This window comes from Scheffersomyces xylosifermentans (genome assembly GCF_036884685.1).
Source record: "Scheffersomyces xylosifermentans strain CBS 12540 chromosome Unknown RJT20scaffold_1, whole genome shotgun sequence".
Taxonomy (NCBI): domain Eukaryota; kingdom Fungi; phylum Ascomycota; class Pichiomycetes; order Serinales; family Debaryomycetaceae; genus Scheffersomyces; species Scheffersomyces xylosifermentans.
In genome coordinates, this window is record NW_027042939.1 from 1,625,904 (window position 1) to 1,651,192 (window position 25,289).

At 39.7% G+C, this 25,289-nt stretch overlaps 12 protein-coding genes and 1 non-coding gene across 13 annotated transcripts; 8 read left to right on the forward strand and 5 right to left on the reverse strand. All coding sequences in view use genetic code 12, as the record gives it.

Moving 5' to 3' along the window:
* Positions 1-89: 89 nt before the first annotated feature.
* RPS17B (40S ribosomal protein eS17) lies at positions 90-1,347 on the forward strand. The gene is made up of 2 exons (XM_064916193.1): positions 90-227; positions 777-1,347. Exons 1-2 carry the CDS (start codon positions 225-227, stop codon positions 1,185-1,187), a joined length of 414 nt encoding a protein of 137 aa, XP_064777165.1. The 5' UTR covers positions 90-224; the 3' UTR covers positions 1,188-1,347.
* Positions 1,348-2,239: 892 nt separating this feature from the next.
* On the forward strand, positions 2,240-3,423 carry RJT20DRAFT_124282 (uncharacterized protein). The gene has a single exon (XM_064916194.1). It carries the CDS (start codon positions 2,541-2,543, stop codon positions 3,396-3,398), a length of 858 nt encoding a protein of 285 aa, XP_064777166.1. The 5' UTR covers positions 2,240-2,540; the 3' UTR covers positions 3,399-3,423.
* RJT20DRAFT_124283 (snoRNA-binding rRNA-processing protein) lies at positions 3,424-4,947 on the reverse strand. The gene has a single exon (XM_064916195.1). It carries the CDS (start codon positions 4,785-4,787, stop codon positions 3,480-3,482), a length of 1,308 nt encoding a protein of 435 aa, XP_064777167.1. The 5' UTR covers positions 4,788-4,947; the 3' UTR covers positions 3,424-3,479.
* A 173-nt stretch (positions 4,948-5,120) lies between these two features.
* On the reverse strand, positions 5,121-5,242 carry RJT20DRAFT_t20. The gene has a single exon. It is a non-coding gene; the product is annotated as a tRNA-Ile (tRNA).
* A 626-nt stretch (positions 5,243-5,868) lies between these two features.
* On the reverse strand, positions 5,869-6,930 carry CTR2 (low-affinity Cu transporter). Its single transcript, XM_064915921.1, has 2 exons — positions 6,559-6,930; positions 5,869-6,495 (listed from the first exon to the last, which is right to left on the reverse strand). Exons 1-2 carry the CDS (start codon positions 6,655-6,657, stop codon positions 6,094-6,096), a joined length of 501 nt encoding a protein of 166 aa, XP_064777168.1. The 5' UTR covers positions 6,658-6,930; the 3' UTR covers positions 5,869-6,093.
* On the forward strand, positions 6,851-8,031 carry RJT20DRAFT_12096 (uncharacterized protein). Its single transcript, XM_064915920.1, has one exon. It carries the CDS (start codon positions 7,205-7,207, stop codon positions 7,883-7,885), a length of 681 nt encoding a protein of 226 aa, XP_064777169.1. The 5' UTR covers positions 6,851-7,204; the 3' UTR covers positions 7,886-8,031.
* Positions 8,032-8,432: 401 nt separating this feature from the next.
* GCD6 (translation initiation factor eIF2B catalytic subunit epsilon) lies at positions 8,433-10,893 on the forward strand. The gene has a single exon (XM_064915922.1). It carries the CDS (start codon positions 8,518-8,520, stop codon positions 10,702-10,704), a length of 2,187 nt encoding a protein of 728 aa, XP_064777170.1. The 5' UTR covers positions 8,433-8,517; the 3' UTR covers positions 10,705-10,893.
* A 734-nt stretch (positions 10,894-11,627) lies between these two features.
* Positions 11,628-13,462, forward strand: ERG1 (squalene monooxygenase). The gene has a single exon (XM_064916196.1). The coding sequence runs from the start codon at positions 11,867-11,869 to the stop codon at positions 13,364-13,366; it is 1,500 nt and encodes a 499-aa protein (XP_064777171.1). The 5' UTR covers positions 11,628-11,866; the 3' UTR covers positions 13,367-13,462.
* Positions 13,463-13,917: 455 nt separating this feature from the next.
* Positions 13,918-15,767, forward strand: VCX1 (Vcx1p). Its single transcript, XM_064916197.1, has one exon. It carries the CDS (start codon positions 14,380-14,382, stop codon positions 15,637-15,639), a length of 1,260 nt encoding a protein of 419 aa, XP_064777172.1. The 5' UTR covers positions 13,918-14,379; the 3' UTR covers positions 15,640-15,767.
* Positions 15,768-17,782: 2,015 nt separating this feature from the next.
* On the forward strand, positions 17,783-19,354 carry PCL2 (cyclin). The gene has a single exon (XM_064915928.1). The coding sequence runs from the start codon at positions 18,192-18,194 to the stop codon at positions 19,212-19,214; it is 1,023 nt and encodes a 340-aa protein (XP_064777173.1). The 5' UTR covers positions 17,783-18,191; the 3' UTR covers positions 19,215-19,354.
* Positions 19,355-21,225, reverse strand: TCP1 (chaperonin-containing T-complex alpha subunit). Its single transcript, XM_064915927.1, has one exon. It carries the CDS (start codon positions 21,155-21,157, stop codon positions 19,496-19,498), a length of 1,662 nt encoding a protein of 553 aa, XP_064777174.1. The 5' UTR covers positions 21,158-21,225; the 3' UTR covers positions 19,355-19,495.
* Positions 21,226-22,223: 998 nt separating this feature from the next.
* GCF1 (Gcf1p) lies at positions 22,224-23,416 on the forward strand. Its single transcript, XM_064915933.1, has one exon. The coding sequence runs from the start codon at positions 22,280-22,282 to the stop codon at positions 22,994-22,996; it is 717 nt and encodes a 238-aa protein (XP_064777175.1). The 5' UTR covers positions 22,224-22,279; the 3' UTR covers positions 22,997-23,416.
* A 110-nt stretch (positions 23,417-23,526) lies between these two features.
* On the reverse strand, positions 23,527-24,868 carry CDC42 (Rho family GTPase). Its single transcript, XM_064916198.1, has one exon. The coding sequence runs from the start codon at positions 24,410-24,412 to the stop codon at positions 23,837-23,839; it is 576 nt and encodes a 191-aa protein (XP_064777176.1). The 5' UTR covers positions 24,413-24,868; the 3' UTR covers positions 23,527-23,836.
* Between the last annotated feature and the right edge of the window lie 421 nt (positions 24,869-25,289).

A 25,289-nucleotide genomic window follows, 5' to 3' on the forward strand; every position in this document is an offset into this window, starting at 1 on the left:
ATGAATTATATACCGTATCCATATTCCCTCCCCTGTACCCAATACTCATCTTGTTACTGTTAATTGTCGGGCGCTACCATCCATTACTCTCAGCGCTTACAGTACTAACAAAATTTTCAAGGAACGAAAAATGAGGAAGAAAAAAAACTACTAGTAAAAATTAAGAGTTTTTTCATATTTCTCTTTTGATTCTTGCTAGTCATACATAATAATAATCAGCAAAGATGGTATGTAGTATCGTGCTATCGAAGTCATGAAAGGCCAATAGAGTTCTCGAGAATACGTGGAAATGAACTTAGAGTAGATCAGCTCGAAAGGAGCGGCAGAATTATCAATCGTAAATGTCCTTAACGAGAGTGGTGAAATTTGCTTTCGGAAGCAAGAGAGAAGTTTTCAAGTGTCCAGTTTAACCAAAGAGTCATTCCGTCATACCAATGAAGCGTTCAAATCAGCGTAAAGAATCATCCAGTAGAGCCAATAATATTCGCCAGTCCTATACCTGAATCGTAATACCTGAATCGTATAACCTAAAACGTCCAATCATCTAGTATTAGAGACCTCAAACATGGGTATACATAATTTGATCATTGCTATAAAGTAAAAGAAGAAAACAGCTCATGAGTTCGAGTTGAAACTCGAAGAGAATAAGATACGCTTGGTGTTCCTTCCAACCTTTCAATCGAATTTCACCTTTGGAAATCCTAAAACTTATGATTGGCCCTTCATGAACTGAGATGAATATCTTCACCATCAATCATTATACTAACTCATTCTAGGGTCGTGTTAGAACTAAAACCGTTAAGAGAGCTTCCAAGGTCTTGATTGAGCGTTTCTACCCTAAGTTAACCTTAGACTTCGAGACCAACAAGAGATTGACCTCTGAGATCGCTGTTATCCAATCCAAGAGATTAAGAAATAAGATTGCTGGTTACACCACCCACTTGATGAAGAGAATTCAAAAGGGTCCAGTTAGAGGTATTTCTTTCAAGTTACAAGAAGAAGAGAGAGAAAGAAAAGATCAATACGTTCCAGAAGTCTCTGCTTTGGACTTGTCCCACACTAACGGTCAATTAGAAGTTGACTCTGAAACCGCTGACTTGGTCAAGTCCTTGGGTTTCAAGATCCCAATCCAAACCGTCTCCATCTCTGCTCAAAGAGGTCCAAGACGTTTTGCTAAGAGAAACTAAATTTAGAGGAATTTCTTTCTAGCTGAGCAATGGTTAAATCATTCATATAAAGCATGTTAATGCATTGTTAGTTGTCCGGGGTATTCTTTTACTTTTTGTTTGTATAGTTTAACAAAACTTCACTTTTTATATGTGTACTTAATAAAAAGAAAAATTTCAATATAGTTATTGGGAGTAGTAGAGTCTGAGTTGGAGTGTGCGCTACCATTTCGTGGTTTCAATTTTAATTCAAAACTTGAAGAGCTTCATAGTAATCATAAGTAATAATTTAATCCTACAATATGTTCTTCTCAATACTAATTTACTTGAAGGGTAGTGTGAACTTTATTGGGGTTTAATATGAATCTTTTTTTGTACCCTAGTTCGAATAATAAATGAAAGCAGCGTATGCTTGAGATTTTGTGATATCATAAGGAAATGTAACTACTATGGCTCCACATTAGAACATTATCTCTGGGTATTTCCATGTAAATTTGCCAGATATTTCTATAGAACATGAGAATTTTATCATTTATCTGGCTGAGTCAAATTTCTGCCCAATTTTCAAGCACCATTCATCTCTCTTCTGGTTACTTCCTCCTATACTTTAAATCCTATACAAAGCTAAAATTCCACCTCACTAAAATTCCAAGTCAACTTTGATCTTCAATTCATAACTCTTCATGACTCTTCATAACTCTTACAACTCTAATTGGAAAACTATAAGAAGACAAAACAAATAATAAAGAAGAGTAAAATATTCTAATGCATTTCCATCCCTTTGTGTACTACTCTCCTTCTAAGAATTGAATAAAATCAAGGACCTAAAATGTGAAAAACATAACAAAGTTTTAGATATCAGAGGAGAAGAACAAGGAAAGTCAACTGGACATCAAAATGGGCTCAGTAAAAGTTCCATATGGTGGCTTATTTTAATAGTATTTGCGGTAATTTAGTTTTCTAATACTTCAATATTTGTAGATTCTACCCATATCATTATACTCCCCCACTTACCTCCCCTTTCATCAATCCTCCTAACACTCTCACTCTCACTCTTAGACGACACTCTCAGACAACACTCTTCTGGCACATTTCTCTGTTTTTTTCGCAGTCCAACTTTCACTTTCACTTTCACTTTCACACCTCCTCAGACCTTCAGCCGCTGAAATTGGAAGCGCGCTCAGACAAACAAATCTGAATCTTAAGCATCGTAGTAAGTGATTTGGAGGGTAATCTGTCACTGACAGACAACCATTGTTTCTTTAGTATTCGGTTAAAATAGACGATTAAATTTGTTGCTACCATTCATTGAATTGATAAAGTTTCACTATAGAAACACTTCTAAAACGATTGGTTGCTATCCCTTAGCTTACAATGAAGTTATCCGCCATACTCATCGGGGCTTCGCTCCTATCAATGGCCAAGTGTCAGTTCTTCCCGTTGAATAGAAAAGAGGAAATACCCGTGAACTTGGTCCCCTACAAACTTGGCCAAGAGGTGTATATTGACTGTATCACCCGTAGTATCGACAATGGAGAACATAAATTCGATGAACAAGAAAGAATCATCTACGCTCCGTTTCCAATCTGTAAGGAGACAAACAAGCCATTGTCGTTCCAATACGGAGTCAGTGAAGACTTCAACTGTACTCTCTCCATTTCCGACGAGTTATATCACTTATTCCAATTATATATCCACGAGGATGCTCCATTCAGTTGCAGATTGCCATTGAGCAGCGAAGCAAACTATTTGGAAAAGGGCGGTGCTTATGTACCTTTGACATTCAACTTCAGAGGTGAAATCCACGATTCCCACTTGGATATCGACACTGCTTTGAATGTTCTTCTCACCAAACCAGCTAACTCTAACCCAGAAGAAAATACATTTATCAGTTCGATTGCTTATTCGTCAGGAACAAATACAACTAGAATTGTCATCGGTGACCTGATGACTCTCTCATTAGCAGTCAGATGGTTGGACCAGATCGTTCCTACTGGCTCCCAGGCTGGCCATATAAAAAATAATGGATTACCGTTCTCCGATGGTTTCTATAGGTTTCCTATGAATTTCGTTCCCATCAGCTACCTGTGGTTTATTGCATACTTAGCTATTGTATCATTGGCCACTGCCGTTTTAGTCTATGCTTTCAGTTATAAGCACATTACACACTCAGCATCGAAACATAAGTACAAGCCTTTGGACTCAGAGACAGCTGTTGGTAAGGAGGACTAGTGCTTCAATATTCTAATTCGGTTAATTATTTATAATTGTCTATATACGTATTGTATTTTAAATAAGTAATACTACTTCCCACTATATAGTGCGGCATTTCTTGATAATCGCCTTTAATAGTATATCAATCTTCCCATTTGATCCGTCGGCTTCATCATGAGTGCTTAAGAATTGGTTGGTGAGTTGGTTTACAAACGAATTTGTTAAGGTGTCCTTCTCTTGTAAGTCTCTCAATTTGGTCTTGTATGCTACAAATTTGTTTACGGCCAACTGCAAGGACTCAGCTAAATGAGGACTGCTGCGATCGATATTCCTAATTGGCAAGGTAATATCAATCAATGAAGTACGCAAATCTTGACCGTATTGGATTTGTAAGTAGTTCAAGATATGCAAATATAAGTGATCTCTCTTCAAGTCCTCAAATTTGTCAATCAAGCTTAAGAACTTTTCTGCGATTTCAAAGGTCTTGTCTTGTGCATTTACCACAGTTGAATATTTTGGAATGGTCTTAATAATCGTGGGAATGCATGAGTCAAAAATGGTTAATGCTACGTCACCTCTTAACGCAGGGTTTGTTTCAGGATTACCCAACATGTTCATATCAGCTTCTGGTAAGTGGTGTAATTGTTCTCTCATTTCTTCTGCCGCTGGCAATTCGATTTTGTCATTGTTGAAGTCCTTATCGTCACCTCCTACGGCAGATTCGGCTAATGATTTGGCAAGTTTCTCCTGCTGACTTTCCAATTCTTCTTGCTGCTGCTTTTCAGTAATTAAACCCAAGACCTTTCTTCTGGCAAGCAACCTTGAGATATATGTTAATTCAAATTGGGTATAAGTTAACCACAATTCTAGAGACTCCGGATTCAATCTCAAACCTCTTTGGAATAACATTCTGGCTCCTTTGGCATTAGCATTGGTTTCAAATTCATATTTGGCAGCAGACAACCAAGCGTCTATATTACGTGGTTGTAACTGCAAGAGTTTGGAATACACCTTGTATATGACCTTAATAGCACCATTTGACTTGGCAAACTTCAAATATTGTGACCATAATTCCAACTCACCAGGGTATCTTCTGGTTGATCTATCAAAAATGAACATGATTCTTCTAACTCCTGCCCAGTCACTGATTGATGGCTTTGTATCTATCACACCAACTTTGGATAATCTGTTGTATCTCTTCTTTCTCAACTTCTCCAAGTTTAATTCAAACTCGCTGTACTTCAAGAAATCCCTTGGCTTGCTGCCTCTTCCTTGGATTCTATGCTCAAAGTCGGTTCTTCTTCTCATAATCATTGTGATCTCATTTTTGTCAAAGAGACCCTTCTTCTTCAAATCCTCCAATTCCGGAACAGACTGTTCCAAGTAATATCTAACCTTCTCAGCCATCCTTTTATATCAAATAAGTCTCCTCGAGATCCAGCTATAACTTTTATATAGAAATCAAATATTCTTCTACTTAAACGATACTCTTTGCAATCAAATAAAAAAATTAAATTTGATGAGATGCTCTTTGAAAAATGTAAAGCTCCGTGCCGCAATATAAAATATGACTTTTTGTGTTAACCAATATACCTTTGTAAGGCTAGGTATATCAGATAAAATGAAACATTGAAAAATCTAAATGAAGCATTGAACTACCAAAGTGAACTTGGAAGAATTGTTGGTAGTTAAAATCATCTCTGTACCAGTATATCATGGATGCAAAAAAAGAGAACAAAATGCTCCAGGAGGGGTTTGAACCCACGACCGTCGCGTTCCTCACACGACCGTGACTTATGGTATAACCAAATCGTCGTAACACGGCTATAAGCACGAAGCGCTAACCTCTGCGCCACTGGAGCATCTTGTGTCAGTGTTGTGCGACAATGGGGTATACATGTGTTAAATTTAGTCGGAATTTCGATTTCCGGTTATTCCGTTTGTAAAAATCACTGAAAGAGGACCCAAGTTTGTTAAAATAAGCTTAAATTAAAAATAATTAATACCACATCATAGTATTCTTGTTATGAATTATATTCAGTACAGAAAATGCTATTCTCTGGTGTAGAAATGGCTTAACTGTGAAAGAATATGGGCATAAAAGATTTGTGGATTATTCATCTGTGTCCCTTATTTTGACTTATTTCTGCCATGAATTATGTTTTCAATTACTTACCTCATATCCACTTGAAATATTACAAGCTTTTTCAGAAATCAATCTCTTCATTCTTGAATTTAAATTGACCAAATTGATATCTTGTTAAAATGAAGTTCCAATTCCGGTCAAATTTTGATGATTTTTTCACGTGACTTTCCCCCTTCAAAAAAAACCTCTACTATGGTAGTTGGTATAATAGGTCATATACTATGGTTCGATTCAGCTTAAGAACATTACATCGATTACCAGCATCAAGACTGAAAGTCTATCTTCACGAAAGTAACAACATGTCATCATATGGATACAGAAAGTTGGGTCTTTGATGTCGAAGTTTTGGTGGGGTCGGTTTCTTTGGTGCATTTGAACAACCAATTTTGACCCATTTTGTAGATTTGTTGAATATTGTCCAATAATAGTAAAATTCATAAATTTCTGTATATGTTATATATTCATGATACAAATGTCTGAAAGGTAATCCTCTATATTCAAGATTTCGTAAAGCTATATCTTCCACAACGAACCAGTGCAACAAGTGAATGGCATTATAAGTGCACTTTAATGACAGGATAAGTCTCTTGCACCCGAAACCAGCTCGGAACCAATACCACCCCAGAAGTAGTTACCAATAGCAGCACCAACGGCTACTGCAAGCATGAGCCATCCGTTGTATGTCATAAACACCAACATCAACAAGAAGGAGTATCCGACTTGCACTCCGTAGAACAATGATCTCTTCAATGTATATCTTCTAATTGCCACATCTGACGTTGTCGCAGAAGCTCCTGTGATGGTATTAACGTAGCTTTTCTGCCATCTGTTGAACCATGCCTTCAACAATTCGTAGCCTGCGGTGAATAACACAATTGCAAGCACCGAGAGGAGAAACCCAGGGAAGGTCTTAATATGCCACCATTTGAAGACAACACAAGTATTCTTCCAGTTCCACGTAAACAACATCTATAACCATGTTAGTAACTGCGATTTTTGTTCATAACCGTTGTGCAAGACAAACTAACTTACATTCATAGAACACATATCACCGTGGTCCATTCCTGGCATGGAATGGGACGACCCAAACGTAGTTGCTGGTGCTACAGCATGGTGAGATGAATGATCCATTACTATTACTCTTAACTATTTTTAAAAGAATCTCCAAATTGCTTGGATCCCTGACGGTTTAAAAATTTCAGAAAGTACTCAGTCTCTGCTCAGTCTTTACTCAGTACTCAATACACAGTAATCCACAATATATTTGGCAACAATTGCTGTAGAAGAAAAAAAAATACTAAAGCAAGCCCTTACCTACGTTTTTCTAATTTCTTTTCTCTATTTAATCGCTTTCCCACTCACAGCACCTCACCCTCTCACACAACCTCACCGTTCGTCTCAGTCTCAGTCTCAGTCACAGTAGACCCACAGAAATTATTTGGCACTCACTAAGCACAGCACATTTAAACTTCCTGTTCTGTGAAAGGAACCGCACCAGAAAATCTAACCAGCCGAAACCCAAAGCCGATAGACAATCCGAAGGAGTGAAAAAAATTAGTTTGCGATTAGTGATAAATAGATAGTGTCTTTCTTCTTAGAGTGAGGATTAATTTGAAGTTAGAGGCTTGTAGTTAGTAGTTAGCTTGAATTGGATAAAATTTACATAGTATACTTAGCCATGAAGATCATCACAAATGAAGAAAGAGAGGCCCACATCGCCCACATTACAACTGAAGGAATGAAAGGTTTATTCTACGGATCGGTTCTCTCATTAGGTCTCTTCACTTACTTGAAGACGAAACACCCAGTGAGATTCAACTCGTTCAACACCAGTATCAAAACATGTATTGTGACAATGCCAACCATCGCCACCGGTGCCTTCTGGGCAGATCAGGGATCGTGGGAGTTCGACAAAAAGATGCACTCTTCAGAGCATGAGGAAAGCAAGATGTTACAGGAATACAGAGATTGGAACAGATTATCCACCAGCGACAAGATATTTACTGCCTTGAATGACAACAAATACAAGATCATTTTGTCTGCATGGGCTGCATCTATGTATGGATCATGGGTTTTTGTTAACAGAGACAAAATTATGAATACCGCCCAGAAGGCTGTTCAAGCAAGAATGTATGCTCAAGGTATAACCATCTTGTTGTTGTTGAGTACCATTTTGTTAGCCATGAAGGAAGAAGAGATCAACAAGACAAAGCCAAAGCCAATTCCAGAGTGGAAGAAGATCTTACAGCAAAAGGAGAAAGAAGAAAAAGCAATCTATGAAGGACAGAGAAGAAAGCAGGAGGAAGCTGCCCAGGCAGCTGCTCAGGCTGATGCTTCTAAGGCAACTGCTGAAAACTAGGGAATAGGTGATATAGGCCAACTTTTTCTTGCTTTACACTACTATTGAATAGACCTTGTATATATAGTTCGCATACTATAACCGAGTTTAGTGAACAAACCGGCATACTCTGCCATATTTATTCTATTTAGTCACATTTCTATTGTGTTTCTCTTAGAATTGTTAGCTTATTAGACATAGAGAAAAGAAGGAGCAGTAAATTTAGACTTCAAACAAGCAATGTACCATGATATTAAAGGTGTCTACCAGTTACCTCAAACGGATCAGTTTTTGAAAAATTGAGATACTCTATCAGATCGTTTTTAGCAACCATTGCCCCTTAATGGGTTCCAAATCTCGACCTAACCTAACAATTGCCCCACCGAACCTGTCACATACACTTCTTAATGATAATGAAATATGTAGAGAAGTTGACGTCATTATAGGAAATACACGTAATAGCGCACGTGACAGATAACGTGAAAGATCACGTGACTTTTCAATTTACATTTTTTTTTTAACTCTTCTGAACAATGAATCATAATGATGTCTAATTGTTAAAAGTACGATTGGATTTGAATTTAGTTCTGATAATCGACATTAGGAAAGCTCACAAGTATCTACGAGCTACAATTTGAGATCTTCGTGTAGCAATGCCTCCAAAAAACAAAAAATCCAAGGAAACCGTTCAAGATGAACGTTTCCAGGCCATTGTGTTGACTGATTCGTTTGAGACTAGATTCATGCCCTTAACATCTGTAAAACCAAGATGTCTCTTGCCTTTAGCAAACGTGCCATTAATTGAGTATACGTTGGAGTTCTTGGCCAAAGCTGGCGTCAATGAAGTGCACTTAATCTGTTCGGCTCATGCGGAACAGATCCAACAATACATCGAGAAGTCGAGATGGACATCAAAGAATTCACCATTTCTGGTCAATACGATCATGTCCTTGGAATCAAGATCTGTAGGAGATGCCATGAGAGATTTGGACAACCGTGGCTTAATTACTGGAGACTTCCTTTTGGTTTCAGGTGATGTAGTTACCAACATTGACTTCAATAGAGCTATGGCTGTGCACAAGCAGAAAAAGCAGCAAGACAAGGAACATATTGTTACGATGGTCCTCACCAAGGCTTCACCATTACATAGAACTAGATCCCATATCGATCCGTCAACCTTTGTTTTGGATAAAAAAACAGACAGATGTTTGTACTACCAAGGAATTCCACCGGTCGATGGCCACAAAACCAGCATAAGCATAGATCCAGAGTTAATAGAAGATATCGAGGATGAGATGATCATCAGAAACGATTTAATTGATTGTCACGTCGATATCTGTACTCCTCATGTTCCCCAGATCTTCCAAGAGAACTTTGACTATCAGACATTAAGAAGTGACTTCCTTAAGGGTGTCTTGACATCAGACTTAGTCAAGAAAACTATTTATGCATACATCTCAGATGATAGCTCTGAGTATGCTGCCAGAGTGGAAAGTTGGGCCACATATGATGCAGTTTCTCAAGACGTGCTAGCAAGATGGTGTTATCCTTTAGTACCAGATGCTAACTTGATAGAGAATAACTCATATACCTACGAATTTGGCCACATCTACAAGGAGGATAAGGTCATCTTAGCACAGTCATGTAAAATTGGTAATTGTACTTCTATTGGATCTAATACGTCAGTCGGTGAAGGCTCTTCAATCAGAAAGTCAGTCATTGGTAGAAATTGTAAGATTGGAAAGAATGTTATTATAATCAACTCCTATATTTGGGAAAATGCCGTCATTGAAGATAATGCTGTTATTAACCATGCTATAGTGGCTGCAAATGCTGTTATTGGTTCAAACGTTACTTTGAGCCCAGGTTCGGTTATTGGTTTCAATGTGAAGATAGGTGACAACAAGCACGTCCCTAATAATGCCAGAATTGTTGAAAACCCTATTGTGAAGGACGAGGACTCCTTTGACAGCGACTCTTTCAACTCCGATGATGAAGAGACTCACACAGAGAACCAGGTTCCACACTTTGAAATAAATGTGAAGGATATCGATTTGGTGGGAGAAGACGGTGTCGGTTTCTTGTACGTATCTGATAGGGATTTAGAAGAAGAGTCAGAATCCGAGTATGGAGACAATTATTCCGGTATTATATACCAAATGAAGTCCTTAAATGTTTCTGACGACTCAATTGCATCCGTATCGGACCGCAAAGCCAAGAAGCACCACTCCCATAAGACCAGAAGATTATCATCCACTTCTGCCGTTTCTACTGACTTCGAAGGCGGGACTTTCTCCGACGAAGAAGAGGAGGATTTTGCTAAGGAGGCTGAAGCTACAGTTCACAGAGCTTTGGAGAATAATCACGATTTGGATACCGCTCTTTTGGAATTGAATACTTTGAGAATGTCGATGAACGTTACATACCACGAAGTTAGATTGGCTACATGTGAAGTATTATTGAAAAAGATTGTGGAATTTGTGACGACAGGAACGTTGGAAGCAAAGGACGCAACCACCAAGATCTTCACCCATTGGGGACCAATGTTCAAAAGACAGGTTTTTGGAGGGGATGAAGAAGTTGACTTGTTGCATATTCTTCTGCAAAAGATTTCCAAGTTGGACAAGGCATACAATCAGATAATTCTCTTCTTCACAGTGAAAATTTTATACGACTTAGATATCTTGGAGGAAAGTAACATCTTAGCATGGTGGAAGTCCAGTGGAGAGGTTGCCGATGAAGATTTGCAAGAAGCTAAGACTTTGACTGCCAAATTCGTGGACTGGTTGCAAGAGGCCGAAGAGGAGAGTGAAGAAGAGAGCGAGGAGGAAAGCGAGTAGACCCAGGGTTATCTTGTTAATAGACACAGTAAAATAAAACGTAATACAAGGTTAGCATAATACAAAGTAAGCACAATTGACAAAGTAGCTAGCATCACCCTATGTAGCTGCAAAATGGGAGGATACAACTGGTGTAGCAACAGTAGCCAAATCGGGTACGAGACGACAAAACAGAAGCATGTGAAATTTTCCAATTGTTTCCAATTCTTGAGCGAGAACATAATCACACAGTCAATGCGGCTGGGAAAGTTAAATCAGGAACCGCTTGGACGTCTTAACGCAGGAGAATGGATACGTGAAGTTAGGTGATTCCTAGAAATTGGACATTTCGTCCAAGCAAACCGTAATTTTCTGTTTCAGACAGCTTTTACGACTGTTATGGCTGAAAACCATGCGGCCCCACGTCGTATAGAAGAGGCATACCCCCAATGCCATAATTTAGTAGTTCTTCACTATTTTAGCAAACAAATAGCAACACCACGAAATGTACGAAACGTACCGCACATGAGAGCAGAAAAAACCTCTCCCCCAGCCAAACGAACTCACTGAACGTCTCTCTCTTTTTACTCTCACTTCCCAGCCATACGCAATAAACCATAAATGTCAACCATAACACGCCTGAGTGCACACACAGCCCATTAGAAATAATTTTTAAATTAATACGTAAATACGTAAACACCCAAACACATAAACAACTAAATACATAACCCCCTAAACACCTAAACACCACTACAATCGCATCTCCCACCCACTGCCTCCTCTCTCTCTCTCCCTCTCCATCACTTCATTTTGCAACAATCTTAACTACGCGCGCGCGACGACGTCGTCGACTGACTCCAAAGTGCTGTCATTAAAAACATTCGAGACGTCCTGCACGCCTCAAGCAGATCTCTATACGAATGGAGTTTTTTTACGACCAAGCGGTTGGAATCAGTGGCCTTATTTTTCTACTAAGGTACATTCTCATACTATTTATACTAGGGTCTCAGTCGGTAGCATCCGAGGAACGAGCAGCGAGAAGTCTTCTGTATATATATATACCACTATAAATTTTGCATTGCCGGCTTATTATCCATCGAAGCTACACGTAGACTCTCTGCCATTAGAGTGAAAAAAAAGATCCATCTCAAAGTCATCATACAAGAGTAAGTTCCACATAGCAATGACTTCCACCAAAGAGGCTGCCTACGACGCCATAGTCATCGGAGCAGGTGTGATCGGACCCTCCATCGCTACTGCGCTTGCCAGACAAGGAAGAAAAGTCTTGATCGTAGAGAGAGACTGGTCCAAACCCGACAGAATTGTCGGTGAGTTGATGCAACCCGCAGGTGTCAAGGCATTGAAAGAGTTGGGCATGGTACAGGCTATCAACAATATAGAAGCCCAACAGTGCTTGGGTTATTACATCAAGTTTTACGACGAAAGTCTTCTGATAAAGTATCCATTAAAGGCTGATGCAAACAAAACCAACCCTGTGAAGCCCGTGTTGGACTGTGTTTCAGGAACTAACGACAAGATGCTCAGTGACTCTACATTAAGTTCCAGGGAGTGGGACGAGGACGAGAGAGTGAGAGGTGTTGCTTTCCACCATGGAGACTTTTTGCAGAATTTGAGAGCCATCGTTAAAGCAGAACCAAACGTGGATTGGTTAGAAGGTACAGCAGTTAAGATTCTACGCGACGCAGAAGACCCTAACACAGTTGTTGGTGTCAGAATCAAGCAGGGAGATGTAACCAAGGACCATTTCGCCAAAATCACCATATGTTGCGACGGTATCTACTCTAAATTCAGAAAGGAGTTGTCTCCAACCAACGTACCTACCATCAATTCTTACTTTGTAGGATTACAGTTAAATAATGCTGTTTTACCAGCAAAGCACCACGGACACGTAATCTTGGGAAGACAGGCTCCAGTTATCGTATACCAGATTTCGCCAGAAGAAACGAGAATATTATGTGCTTATAGATCGCTGAAGCCTCCATCTGCTGCTACTGAAGAGTTGCTGAACTATTTGAGAGAAGACGTTTTGCCAGTATTACCAGAAGAAACACAACCATCTTTTAAGGAAGCATTGGCTTTCCGCAAGTTCAGAATTATGCCTAACCAATATTTGCCAGCCAGAAAGCAGGGACACAGAAACCATCAAGGTTTGATTATGTTAGGTGATTCGCTTAATATGAGACATCCACTTACTGGTGGTGGTATGACAGTTGGCTTGAACGATGTAGTTTTATTGGCTAAGTTGTTACACCCATCTTATGTTAAAGACCTTGGTGACCACGAAGCAGTCTCCGACAAATTGAGACAATTCCACAGACAAAGGAAGAACTTAGACGCTGTTATTAACACATTATCCATTGCTTTGTACGCCTTGTTTGCTGCTGATAGAAATGCTCTCCAGATTTTGCAAAGAGGTTGTTTCAAATACTTCTTGTTGGGAGGATCCTGTGTTTCTGGTCCAATTGGGTTATTGTCAGGTATGCTTCCATTCCCTATGTTATTATTCAACCATTTCTTCAGTGTTGCCTTTTATGCCATCTATTGCAACTTTAAGGAAAGAGGCTGGGCCGGAAGTCCAATTGCAGTATATGAAGCATTTGACACCATCTTCACTGCCATTTTTGTATTTACACCATACTTCTGGCACGAATTGGCTGGGTAATTGCAGCTTTGTTGGAGGTTAGGGTCTCATAGACACCTTAGATGTAGGTAGTATTAGGTCAATATGTTTATATCTTATTGCTAGTGTTTCGTTTTCCAATTTGTAGATGAACTTCCCATTGTTCCCGTATTTGCAACCTTCTTTGCCAGTGGTTGTGACATAATCAATGCCTCTTTCAGCGACCATACATCTGTTTTGGGAAATCGGTATCTGCGGCAGGATACTTCCGCTGACACTGGCTTGTCCCAAAACAGCGATGTGCTGCATAGTAACGGAGACCTCCAACTGTAGGGCTTAGCTGCCAAAAGTCGCTTCGATACAGATTGGCTTTGACAGGCTTTGCCGGGAACTCGTTGTTAGGTTGGTTCTCCACATTAAGGTTAAGCAGGTAAGCCTACAGATTCTTTTTCTACTTCTAACTAGCTGTTGTACTACCACTTCCCAATGTCTTTGTTTCACCTCCAACCAGCACAGCTTCCCCTTTCTATGCACGACACACCCAAAAAATTTTTGTGAGAGCACAGCCCAATGTCAGGAACAATTGTTTACGACAGAAACCACTAACAATTCGACCACAATTAATGTCCGTGAAATCTCACCCGCCTTGGCTCCCAGCTACACAATCACGGCTTTCGCGCTTATATAGCATCTTCTGCCCCTTCTGTCACTACAATTTAAGGTTAAAGTTTCTCAGCTCTGGAAGGTGTCAAAAAAATAAGTACAGGACAAAACGACAATAATTGTAACAGCAATTTCATTTGAGTAGTCATTCACTAGTTTGTTCTTTTATCGATCGGATTTCTCGTTGCTTGCGTTCTTTAGTTTGGAAATTGCAATTGACTTCTTCAGCCAAGTGATAACACGTTCTAGTTTCGTCATTGATACAACTAGATAAATACCCACTGTTTCGGCTCATTGCTCACCGTCTAACAGTAATCATCTCAAGTACTTCGTCTCTCCTGAGAACCTGAAAAAGTCCCCGCCTTGCTAAAGTATCCCATTGAATAAGCAAAATGCCGATTTTAGGTGAAAATAACCCTCTACTCGGTAACGAGAGCTCTACCACTCGCTTGAAGAGATACCAGAACACCTTTATAAAGACCATTGTGTTAACGTTGAAGTCTTCCCCAGTAAACTACTTATTAGTCTTCGTCCCATTAGGCTTGGCTGCCGGCTACTTGAATTGGTCGCCAAATGCCATCTTCTGGATCAATTTCTGTGCCATTGTCCCTCTTGCTTCCATTTTGGCGTATGCCACTGAGGAATTGGCTGAGGAAGTCGGTGAAACTGTTGGAGGATTGTTGAATGCTACCTTCGGTAACGCCGTGGAATTGATTGTTTCCATCATTGCTTTGAAGGAAAACCAAGTCAGAATTGTCCAAGCCAGTATGTTAGGTTCCATTTTATCCAACCTATTATTAGTTTTGGGCTGTTGTTTTATTGCCGGAGGTATCACCAGAGTTCAACAGACGTTCAACCAAACTGTCGCTCAAACCATGTCATCTCTTATGGGTCTTGCAACTGCTGGATTATTGATTCCTGCCGCTTTTCACGCATCTTTACCAGAACCAAAGCCCAGCAAGGGTAACCCTCCACCAGGTTCTTCTGATGCTTTGATCCTCTCTCTTTCTAGAGGTGTTTCTATCATCTTATTGATAGTTTACATCCTTTACTTGGTTTTCCAATTGAAGACACACAAGTCTCTCTTTGAGGAACAATCTCAAGAAGCAGACGATGGAATTATCACCGCTTTACCTCAAGACATCGAACACTCCCAAAAGGAAGAGGACAATCACTTGTCTGTGTTTTCTTCTCTTTCTGTCTTGGTTGTAGCTACTGTCGTGGTTTCATTCTGTGCCGACTACTTGGTTGGATCTATTGATGACATTGTAGAATCATCTGGTTTATCCAAGACATTTATTGGTTTAATTGTTATTCCTATTGTTGGTAACGCTGCCGAACACGTTACTGCCATCATTGTTGCCATGAAAGATAAAATGGACTTGGCAATTGGTGTTGCTGTAGGTTCATCTCTTCAAATCGCAATTTTTGTCACACCATTTATGGTTTTGATTGGTTGGATTATCGACGTTCCAATGTCCTTGTACTTCTCTACATTTGAGACTGCAATTATGGTCATTTCAGTGTTCATAACTAACTTGGTCATTTTAGATGGTGAGTCCAACTGGTTAGAGGGCGCCATGCTTTTGAGTACTTACTTCATAGTCGCATTGGCTTTCTTCTACTACCCAGATGTTGGTATTAATAATTAGAGGAATGCTACTAGACGTAGGTTGGTCTGTAATTATATCTACGGGTAACTTACAACCACTGTCACGCTCTCAACGATTTATATCATTAGCTTAGCTATGAATTCAAATAAAATGAACGATATCGGAAAAGTAACCGTTGTAGACTGTAGTTCAAAAAAGTCATTTTTCAGTATGTTGCAGAGTAGTCGTTGATTTTTGCAATCAAATCGCAATCTCCTACTTTCCTCTTTGTCACATGCAATACGTTTGAGAAAGATATTCATTTATGCCATTTGTAGTACTAGTCAGAAGGAGGTACCTACATCATAAGGTAGAAGGGTTGACAAGACAAGGAACGCCTGCGATAGTCACTTCTTTCCATGTCTCAGCACTCGCGGACCACGAGGTTTCAATGTGACTGACAACACAGACTTCCTTTGCGAGTTAAGCATTGGCAACTCCTTGCCTATTTTAGACAAAGGCCAGCTTAAGGTAAGGAATGAACCCTGCGCGGCCGAACAATATTGTAATTACACTCCCCACGGGCATTCTGCGCTTATACTTACATAGAATAAGCAGGAGAAAGCAGTCGCCAATGAAACTAATGTAGGTAATTAATGTGGTGTCTCAACTACAAGCGAATTAGACACTCACACTTTACAACGAACTTACCAAAATGGGCAGGTGCCTACTTGCCATTTTCTTGATTAGGACATCATAGTGAAATTGTATAGAAGATCTTTTACCGCGAATGGTCATTGTCGCGAAGTACTCTTTAGCAGAAAAACGAGTTTCTCATTAGTTTCCTGAAAGGGATAAAATATTTTTACAGCCAATTTGTTCCAAGAATTTGCAGTCGCAGGGTGTTCCTGAGTCAGAGTGTGGGAATAGTTAGGCAAAACTAGCAGTTCTAAGGCTGCGTCTAATGCTTGATCTAAATGGGATACATTGGGCTCCGAGGACTGAAATTGTGTTCGCACGGGACTGTCGTCAGCAGCGATGAGTGGTACAGCGAGAGTTTGCAGCTTTTTTAAGCAACTGAGTATGAAGATCTACACTGAAAAGTTGACACAGCAAGAGCTCGGTTGCCAATTGAAACTTAAAAGAAAGATCCAACTCAAAGAGATAAAGTGTAACGGAGAAAAGATGAGGTGGAAAAAGATATGAAATCCGCGTTGGAAACTTCAATTAGCCACAAGACTAGAACTATCATGAGACAACAACTTCATGTCACTCATCAAGGGTTCTTTAGACGTGAAGAGGAGCCCCAATATCTAGGAGGCATAGGGTCTTGAAATCTCGCGACAGAAAATCAACGTCAAGCAGAACCGTGCATACTTGGCGAGTACACCAAAAGTTTGACTGGACGAGGGTTAAATTTAAACGGAAACACAAACACGGTGAGATAGCCAAAATCTGCAGAACGAAACTAGTGGAAAACGGAAGTCACCTAGTATCTCTGTCTATGGTCAATTAGAATTCGATACGGAGAGGAGCGTTTCGCCGTTTGGGTAGTTTCGTCAAAATTTAGTCACCTTTGAAGTTCATTTCAGCAATTGGTATCGAGGGCTCCATTATTTCACTGGTTGCTGTGAGTACAAGACATTCTATCGCAGACCATTGCAGTTCCAGTTCACTTGCGTTTAGAGCAATTTGCTTGAGCAGAGAACAATCCATTGTTTCGACGTGACGACGGGTCGGGGGGCCAAACAAACAAACAGAGGTCTGAGGTAAATAAATAAGACATTTTATCATACACAAACACCTCTATCAACAGCTTACAATACACCAAATACAAATACATAATGCAAAACCTCCAGCACAAAGGTACAAAAGGTACGCACAATAATTGTACATTGCCGGGATGCACACACACACATTCACACCATTCAAAATGTCAATATTCCTTCGTCGAAACAACATAGCCATGCAAACAAATAAACAAACCTCCTCCCATCTCGTCTCATTCTCTGCCCGTCAACCATTCTCCCTACAAACGGCCCACCATTCTACCCTATGCTCGCACTATTCTGTAAGGAGTAATAAATATTTACCAGTCGCGCGTGAACATTAATTCTATCGTCGCGAAGATCGTAATTCTCATGCGCATCAGTCTCCCCCTTTCATGCATGTTGCTATTAAGGCAAAAAAAGTTTTTACTTTTTGGGGTAATTTTGGTGGAGGGCTTATATTTTTGTATCAGGTAGGAGGTGTTTTGGGCGTAGGCGTTGCCAATTTATTCTCAGGTAGGTATTTTTCGCAGCTGCAGAGGTGATGGGTAGATTACGTTCAATGCTGTACAAGATTATAGAAGCATTATTGTTCGGAAGGAGAGGCACAGGCCCTGACAGCCACCAGAGTATATAAAAACATTTCTTCCCCTGGTATCGGGAACAGGTTGGATTTTCCATTCATTTTGGTTCTCCAGTATCAGTTAACATTGTTTATTCTTAATTAGTTCCTTCATTTCTTATATTATCGCACTACTAGTATACTTTGAATAGCATACCCAGATTTTTGCACCTGAATACCCATCTTCGGATACCCAAAATACCTCATAGAATACAACAATAATGTCAGACAGAGACGCCTTGAAAATCTTCTCGAGACAGCCCGTCAGCAACGAGATGATCACCTTCTTGGCTGCCACTACCAGCTCTATCATCCAAGTGAAAGCTACAAAACCACAATACAGCATAATACCCAAGGGCTCCAACACAAGCTCTTCTTTGCTCGTGGCTCCACACAACAAAACTACTTCCTTGGTTACTTTCATCAAGAACTTGATCAAATACTCAAATGTTCAGACTCCTACATTGATGGCTACTTTGGTATACCTCAACAAGATGAGAAACATCCTCCCAGCTAATGCCGTGGGTATGGAAACCACAAGACATCGTATCTTCTTGGCCGCTCTCATCTTGAGTGCCAAATCTCTTAACGACTCTTCCCCATTAAACAAGCACTGGACCAAATACACAGATGGCTTGTTGACCAACGACGAAGTCAACATGGCTGAGCGTGAGTTGATTGGCTTGTTGAAATGGAACGTCACTGTTAAGGAAGATGAGTTGATCATTGCATTACAACCATTCTTAAGTACTATCAAGCAATCACTCCAGCAACAAATGGAAGAAGAGCATGCCCAAAAAGCAAACTACTACAGAGCCTCCAACGCATACTCGAGATACCAATACTCCATTCCTACTCCAGCTGCCACCCCTTCTCCATCATCTTCTTCACATTCTTCTCCGGCATTCTATGCAAAGAAGTCCGCTTCCAACTCATCCATTTCATCTTACACTTCAAATTTATCATTATCTAATTCTCATTCATCACGCTCTTTACAAAGCTCACACTCATCTTATCATAACTTGGCCACAATAGCACTTGTCGAGGAAGAGCCTTCTGTCCTACAAATACCACAGAAGACTGCGCCAAAGAGAAGAGTGCCATTAGCCACCAAATCTGCAAACTCGTTGAATATCTCGAGCTCATACGATAAACAGTACAAGAGCCATAATATAACCAAGGTCAGTAAGAGCAGCGCATCCTCGATCTTTAATTTAGTCAAATCTGGAAGGATTACGGCGTGATGAACTATTTATTTTATCTTTTACCATGTATCATAGACACTTTTCACATTGGTTTTACTATTCTTTAATTCTTCTATCTTTCAGTTCTCATAGGGTTTAATTTACAACATTTCAATTATTTGATATATCTATCTGTAGTCTGTAGTAAACAGTGTAGTAAGTTACAGTTCAACCATAGGCTTTGGATGTAAGACCGATTCCTTAATGTTTTTAAACTAATGGTATTATTTATATTATCTATAAAGGAGACAAAGTGTACAGGAATATTTTGAAGTTCATCTCTAATGATCATGAGGGTCCTCCTTTGGAGGTTCAGGGTTCACTTCGATCATAGTATCTATTCTTAAGATAGCGACGCAGGCTTCCAAAGCTGACTTCAACGACTTGATCTTGGAGATGGTTGGCTCCAAGACACCGTTAGTCACTTCGTTGACGATCTTACCTTCGATCAAGTCCAAACCATAGTTCTTATACTTTCTCTTCTTGTCAGTTGGCAATGCGGTCTGAGATGCGGCGTGGTATGTTCTTAACTTGGACACTAAGTCTGATGCGTCCTTTGCGGCGTTAACAGCCAAGGTTTTTGGAATAATTAATAAAGCATTCGCAAATTCTGCAATTGCCAATTGTTCTCTTGACCCAACAGTTGTTGCGAAGTTTTCCAAGTATATGTTCAAAGCGGTTTCAACAGCACCTCCACCAGGGACAACATTGCCACTTTCTAATGTTCTCTTTACGACAGATAAAGAGTCATGCAAGGATCTTTCCATTTCATCCAAAGAGTAGTCATTAGGACCTCTCAATATAATAGAGGATGATGAGTGCTGCTTAGTACCCTTGACCAAGATACATTCATCATCACTGATTCTAGTCTGTACAACTTCTTCAGCAGAACCCAAGTAAGAACTTTCAAAGGTTTCTTCACCTTCCAAGTTAGATAAGTTTCCTACTAAGGTGGCGCCAGTAGCTCTTGCTATTCTTCTCAAATCTTCCTTCTTACAACGTCTTACGGCCATAGCACCAGCTTCCACGAACTCCTTCAAGCACAAATCATCGATACCCTTGGTAGTCAAAATGACGTTGGCTCCGGCGTTTATAATCTTACGGATTCTCTCGATAATAATACCGTATTCTCTCTTTCTGATTTCCTCTAATTGATCTGGATCATCGATATTTATTTGAACACCCATAGCCATTCTTGCCTTTTGCAAGTTTATGTCCAAACAAGCGATTCTGGCGTTCTTAACCGACTTCACCATAGCTTGAGATGCAACAGTACAGTTTAAGGCGTAACCGTCCACAAGGATCGATTCTGTGGAAGACTTACCGTGTGCCTTTAAGACATTGACGGCCTTGACTGGATATCTCACTTCACCCTTGGAGTTGGTAGTTTTGACGGCCAACATTGCGTCGACAACCATTTTACTGAAGAATTCGGAATCGGAACCAATAATCTTAGATGACATCGAAGTCTTTGCTATGTTCACAATGGTATCCTTTCCTAAACTGTCTACGGATTGTGACAACACTTCGTTGATGTAACGGATGGCTTCTCTTAATGCAACACGATAACCGGAAATGATGGTTGTTGGGTGAATTTTGTTTTTGACCAATTCATTAGCTCTCTTCAACAATTCACTGGCAATGATCACCACCGAAGTAGTACCATCACCGACTTCACGGTCCTGTTGTTGGGCCAATTCGACCAATATTTTACCTGCTGGGTGCTGGACATCCAACAATGACAAGATGGTTGCACCGTCGTTGGTGACAGTGACATCACCGATGTCATCGACTAACATTTTGTCCAAACCAACTGGTCCTAAAGACGACTTGACGACGTTGGCGACAGTCTGAGCAGCCAACACCGTTTGGTTACGGACGTCATCGCCACTGATTTTCTGTGCTCCAAGGAACAAGGTGTCTGAACGGGCAGTGGAAAACATATTTCAATCGGAGATGATACAATATGCTACTAGTTCTTAGACATGGAGGCAAAAGTATTAACTAAGATGCTGCCAATTTTTTGATCCTAACAAAACTTGACAGTTTCATTCTTCCAAAAAAATTTCGTGGGAAAATGTTGTGTTGGACACGACGTGAGTTTAGCAGCAATTGTGATAGAGAGAGTTGTAGAGAGGGTGAGAAGGAGTAAGAATAAGTTTTGTGAAAAAGAGAAAGCATAGGTATAGGAAGTATTACGAAGTATTAGAAGTATTACGAAGTAGAGTGGATTGGAATCTATCGATATATATATCTATGACTTTTGGTTATGAGTGGCTCTATTGGTGTTGATTGTTCAGATTCTGTTTATCTTTTTCAGTCTACAGTTGCATAGCTGCAGAAGTGAGAATGGACATTTAAAAAGAGTGAGAGATTTCGGACACCAGAAAGAAAAAGAATGAATGTAAGTTTACAGAATAGACGATATCTTGTCGAATTAACGCGTTATTTACTATTATACATTATATATAGTATATTGTATATAGTATATATTAAATGTTAAATATTAAATGTTCACTTACCATACATTTATAAATTCATATCTTATATATCCACACCAATAACACCGATATACACGTTAGTTCATATACTAATTATTAAATATACTAATTATTAAATATACTAATTGTTAAAATAAATAACCACCTTACATTATATATTCATATCTTATACGTATACATCAGAACACCTCTATACATACCCTTGGTTATATATTATACCACTTATTAAAATAAATATTCACTACCAAACACTTTAATATTCATATCTTATATATCTACACCAGAAACACACCATACATCCACCACACTTTCTTCCTTTTGCCTCTTCCACATACAAACCCCCAGTCAGAATGTTGCAGCCCAACGCGACTTCCTGCTATTCTTACCCAATACGATAAAAGACATCACGTGACCCTAAATTCCTGGTGGGTACACACTGCTGGTTGCGGCAACCAGAAGTAAACATAAACAGGTTTGTAGGATAATGAAGTCATAAGACCCAGTGGTTCTCTAAAACAGAGGATAGAAGAAAAACATCAATCGCACTTCAATTGAACGGAAATCATGATTAGAACATCTTCAATTGCCTTGAAGGGGCTTCTTGGAGCTCAAAGAACAATGATAGCCACCAGAAGACTCGGAGCTAGTATTATCGTACCATTAAGACTCGCCTCCACAGCGGCAGACAACAAAACGATAGCCCAGAAGAAGAAGGACTTAACCAAATTGAAGTCCAAATTGACCAAGGAAAAAAGTCACTTAGTTAAGTTGGAAACAAAGTTGAAAGAGCGTACCAAATCGTTTGTTGCAAAAGAAAAGGAAAGAGAACAGAAATTGAAGGAAAAGGAAAAGAAGATTATTGCACAAGCCACCAAGACTTACAGAGGAGTTTCTGGTTACACCCTCTTTGTCAAGGAGAGTAAGAACTCTAACATAAGCGAAGTTTCAAAGAAATGGAACACTTTGGCTGCTGATGAAAAGGAAGTTTACCAGGCTAAGGCAAAGGAAGTAAACGAGGAAGCCAAGAAGATCTACACTCCAAAACCAAAGAGACCTGCTGAGGGTTTTGCCTTGTACTTGCAACAGAACTACACCAAGGATGGACGCCCTGTAGAGGAGTCCATGAAGGAATTAGGTAGCCAATGGAGAGCTTTATCGGACGAAGCTAAAAAGGAGTACAAGTTGACACAGGCCGACAAAGATGAATATGAAAAGAAGTTGAAAGCTTGGGTTGACAAAAGAGTTCAATTATACAATGAATCTAAGTCCAAGTCCAAGTAAATGCAAAGATTTAACTCTTTTGCTATGATTCTATTATTGTGATTCATAAGTTTTCGAAGAAACATATTGTGATGAAAAGTTATCGTCTATTCTATTTATGTTCTATTCCTTTACTAGTTCTCGTATACACTGAGCTTGTATATATTGCAAATTTATTTGGCTTAATGAATTGATACAAATGAGAACGTATCGCTAACATTGTCAGCAGAGCTGCTGTCAATGATGTCCAAATACACATAAATGACTTCCAATTCGCTCAACTGTGAGTTGAAACTATTGTAGCTTATTATTAAGATTTTCTTAAAAAGTTAAGAGTCTCTACTTAAATTAACTTATATAGTCAAAATAATAAGCCGCATGAACTAATGGATTGTGATTTGTCAGAAATCATCATCGTTAATGGCATATGATGCGTTTCAATTGACGGTCCCTTATTCTGCGTTTGGTTATAATCTTTAGATAGATAAGTCTTTACAATTATTGTGATGCTTTGGTTCAATCATCAGAGTAAGACCACGGAGAACAACACTACTTCTAGAACAGTAGGTTCATTTCAATTATATGTGTACTAATTATTTAGCTATATTAGTAAAAAGGTTATCATGACAAGAAAGTGAAGTTGAGTAGCCTAGGCTAACAAATTTAAATAAAAATAGGAGAAAGATACCAAGTAGAAAAAGAATTGGAGCAAAGGATTAGACTCAAAGATACCAGAAACTAAAGTGAAACTTATTTGCCCTAGTATTCTATTACGTACTTTACCGTGGAAAACTGTCATGAGCCAGAAACCAGGAACATCACACTTCCTGACTCGTTCAAGCAGCTGTTCTTCTTAATAGATTACAAAATGGCACACTTCTTCGACTTCTTGATCACAGGTGGTTCTAAAGCTGCCACAATAGCTTCGTCAAACACAGTCTTCAAACCTCTTTGAGTCAAAGCAGAGCACTCGACGTACTTGACGGCTCTTAATTCTTTTGCCAATTTCTCACCCTGTTCATTTGAGATTGGAGATAACTTTTGTCTATGTAATCTTTGTAAAATGACCTCGTCGTTTCTTAAATCCGTCTGAGTACCGACAATCAAGCATGGGACACCAGGACAGTGATGGTGGACTTCAGGGAACCACTTTTCTTTGACGTTTTCAAATGATGCAGGTGCAATGACAGAGAAACACACAAGGAACACATCGGTCGATGGATAAGACAAAGGTCTCAATCTATCGTAATCTTCTTGACCAGCAGTATCGAATAAACCCAATGTAAATGGCTCGTCTCCGATCATGACAGTGACAGCATAGTTGTCAAACACAGTGGGGACGTAGTCAGCGGGAAACTTACTGGTTGTGTATGAGATTAATAAACAGGTCTTTCCGACGGCACCATCGCCGACAACGACACACTTTATGGTTTGCATTGTAAGGGTTTATTTGGATCTGTTGGGTTATGGGAACACGCTTGTAGGAAACAAAACGCCGGACGGGAATATATAGCGATATTAAAGCTAGGGAATAGCAATCTCGATCAGAAACTGGAAGCGAAAGCAATAAATAGGACTACCAAAATGGGGGTCAATTCTGGACTGGCACAAAGGTTGATGTCGAAACAGGAACTTTTGCTGGTTGGGGTGCAGAGACACGGATAGGAAATTAGGTCAGAATCGGCCGAAAGAGAGGCGATGTTCTGGGTTGAGCTTTTGTCTGTTTATCGACGGTAACACCAATACTACCACTTGCAAAATGTCTGTAAGCGCTGGTGATCAAGAGGATAGCAGTTGTTGGTGTTAGAATTAATTTGTTTTCATTTTCGTTTTTTTCCTCAATTCTCACTTCTCGCTCGCTGGAGAATTTTGTATGTAAGCGATAGTTTGGTGAGAATCGGGGACTGGAGAGGTAGAGAGGAGTATCTACAGTCTTACAGGAATGAGGTGGAGGGAGGTAGGTAGGTAGAATATACTGGGGTGGCCGATGGGATGAGATTAGAGAAGGATAGTAGGTACTATCAAGAAGATATAATGTAGAAGGTATATGTATAATGAGGTTGTCGTGTAGTTGGTTAGTGCATTGATAAAGTAGTCTTTGTTATGATGTAGAGATATGTGGTGTGGTCTGCGTAGTGAGGGCTGGTAGGAGTGTGTGTTGCTTGGCTCGATGTGGATTGTCGTGGTGAGCGCAGAAAGACGTGTCAACAAGGTAATGAGACCAGGTGGAATACGGGCAAACAAGGGGTAAATAAACACCATGGAGCAGATCAAAACGGTAACGCAATTACAACCAGCGGGTGCTGCCAGCCCC